We start from the raw sequence: 1,663 nt of genomic DNA, 5'->3' as shown, positions 1-1,663 counted from the left end.
TGCAGCCAGCGTGTGTGTGCAGCCAGCGTGTGTGAGTGTGTGCAGCCAGCGTGTGTGTATAGCCAGCGTGTGTAGCCAGTGTGTGTGTGCAGCCAGCATGTGCGTGTGCAGCCAGCGTGTGTGTAGCCAGCATGCGTGTAGCCAGCGTGTGTGCAAATGTGTGCAGCCAGTGTGTGCGTGTGCAGCCAGCGTGTGTGCAGCCAGTATGTGTGTGCATGCAGCCAGCGTGTGTGCGTGTGTGTAGCCAGTGTGTGTGTGCAGCCAGCATGTGCGTGTGTGCAGCCAGCGTGTGTGTGCAGCCAGCGTGTGTGTAGCCAGCATGTGTGTAGCCAGCGTGTGTGCAAATGTGCGCAGCCAGTGTGTGCGTGTGCAGCCAGCGTGTGTGCAGCCAGTATGTGTGTGCATGCAGCCAGCGTGTGTGCAGCCAGTATGTGTGTGCATGCAGCCAGCATGTGTGTGTGCAGCCAGTATGTGTGTGCATGCAGCCAGCGTGTGTGCGTGTGTGCAAACAGCATGTGTGTGTGTGTGTACAGCCAGCGTGTGCAACCAGTGTGTGTGTGCAGACAGCGTATGTGCACGCGCCAGCGTTGCTGGAGGGCAGCCACCCATGCCTAAGAAGCAGCTGAGATTGTTGGCGGGAAGGAGAGTGGGGTTCCCTGAGGCTGTTGCTTGGGTAGGGAAGGGCCATGGAACCCTAGACCTCCTCTGATACCGCTGCCCACCTGCCCCCAGACAAAGCCAAGCTGTCCAGCTGCCAAGTCATCGTCCACTGTCTGGCCGGCATCTCCCGCTCTGCCACCATCGCTATCGCTTACATCATGAAGACCATGGGCATGTCCTCTGACGATGCTTACAGGTAGCCCCTCCTTCCGTCCTGAGCCCCCATCTGGAACTCTCCAGCCTATGGCTCAGACATCCCCTCCCCCACCAGCAACAGAAGGGCCCACTGGGGCTGTCGCCCAGAGTTTCAGGGTCCCCTGGCTTTTGGTGCCTGGGCAGGGGAGGGAGCCTGAGCCCCGTCCCCACCCACACGGAACAGACCCTAGGGGTCTGTGCATCAGCTGTGTGCCCATGGCTGGGTGCAGGGGGAGTCGGGAGGTGGAGCTAGGTGGGTGCCTGGCCCTGACCCGGCACCTCGCCCCAGGTTCGTGAAGGACCGGCGCCCATCTATCTCGCCCAACTTCAACTTCCTGGGCCAGCTGTTGGAGTACGAGCGCAGTCTGAAGCTGCTGGCTGCCCTACAGGGCGATGGGGCGCCCACTCCAGGCACCCCAGAGCCCCTCCCAGGCCCCACAGCCCCCCTGCCGCCGCTGCCACCACCTACCTCAGAGAGCGCCGTCACCGCAGCCAGGGATGGCACGCTGGGCGCGGGCGGGGAGCCTCCTGCGCCTGCCGCTGCCCCGGCCACCAGCGCACTGCAGCAGGGCCTCCGCGGCCTGCACCTCTCCTCGGACCGCCTGCAGGACACCAACCGCCTCAAGCGCTCCTTCTCGCTGGACATCAAGTCGGCCTACGCGCCGAGCCAGCGGCCCGAGGGCCCTGGGCCCCCCAACCCCGGCGAGGCCCCCAAGCTCTGCAAGCTGGACAGCCCGGGGGGCGTGCTGGGCCTGCCCTCGCCTGGCGCCGACAGCCCAGACTTGGCGCCTGAGGCGCGCCCGCGGCC

The 1,663-nt window shown here is 64.9% G+C and overlaps 1 protein-coding gene across 1 annotated transcript in view; it reads left to right on the top strand.

The window, feature by feature from the left end:
• DUSP8 (dual specificity phosphatase 8) overlaps window positions 1–1,663 on the top strand; it is a 12,554-nt gene that overhangs the window by 10,347 nt on the left and 544 nt on the right. Inside the window, exons 5-6 of the mRNA XM_004389423.1 lie at window positions 733–856; window positions 1,145–1,660. Coding sequence (XP_004389480.1) covers window positions 733–856; window positions 1,145–1,660 — 640 coding nt within the window. The remainder of the gene's footprint in view (window positions 1–732; window positions 857–1,144; window positions 1,661–1,663) is intronic.

Source organism: Trichechus manatus, unplaced genomic scaffold (assembly GCF_000243295.1).
Source record: "Trichechus manatus latirostris isolate Lorelei unplaced genomic scaffold, TriManLat1.0 scaffold00244, whole genome shotgun sequence".
Lineage (NCBI taxonomy): Eukaryota > Metazoa > Chordata > Mammalia > Sirenia > Trichechidae > Trichechus > Trichechus manatus.
The sequence above is the reverse complement of the archived record's forward strand: the minus strand, read 5'-3'. Positions and strand labels throughout refer to the sequence as shown.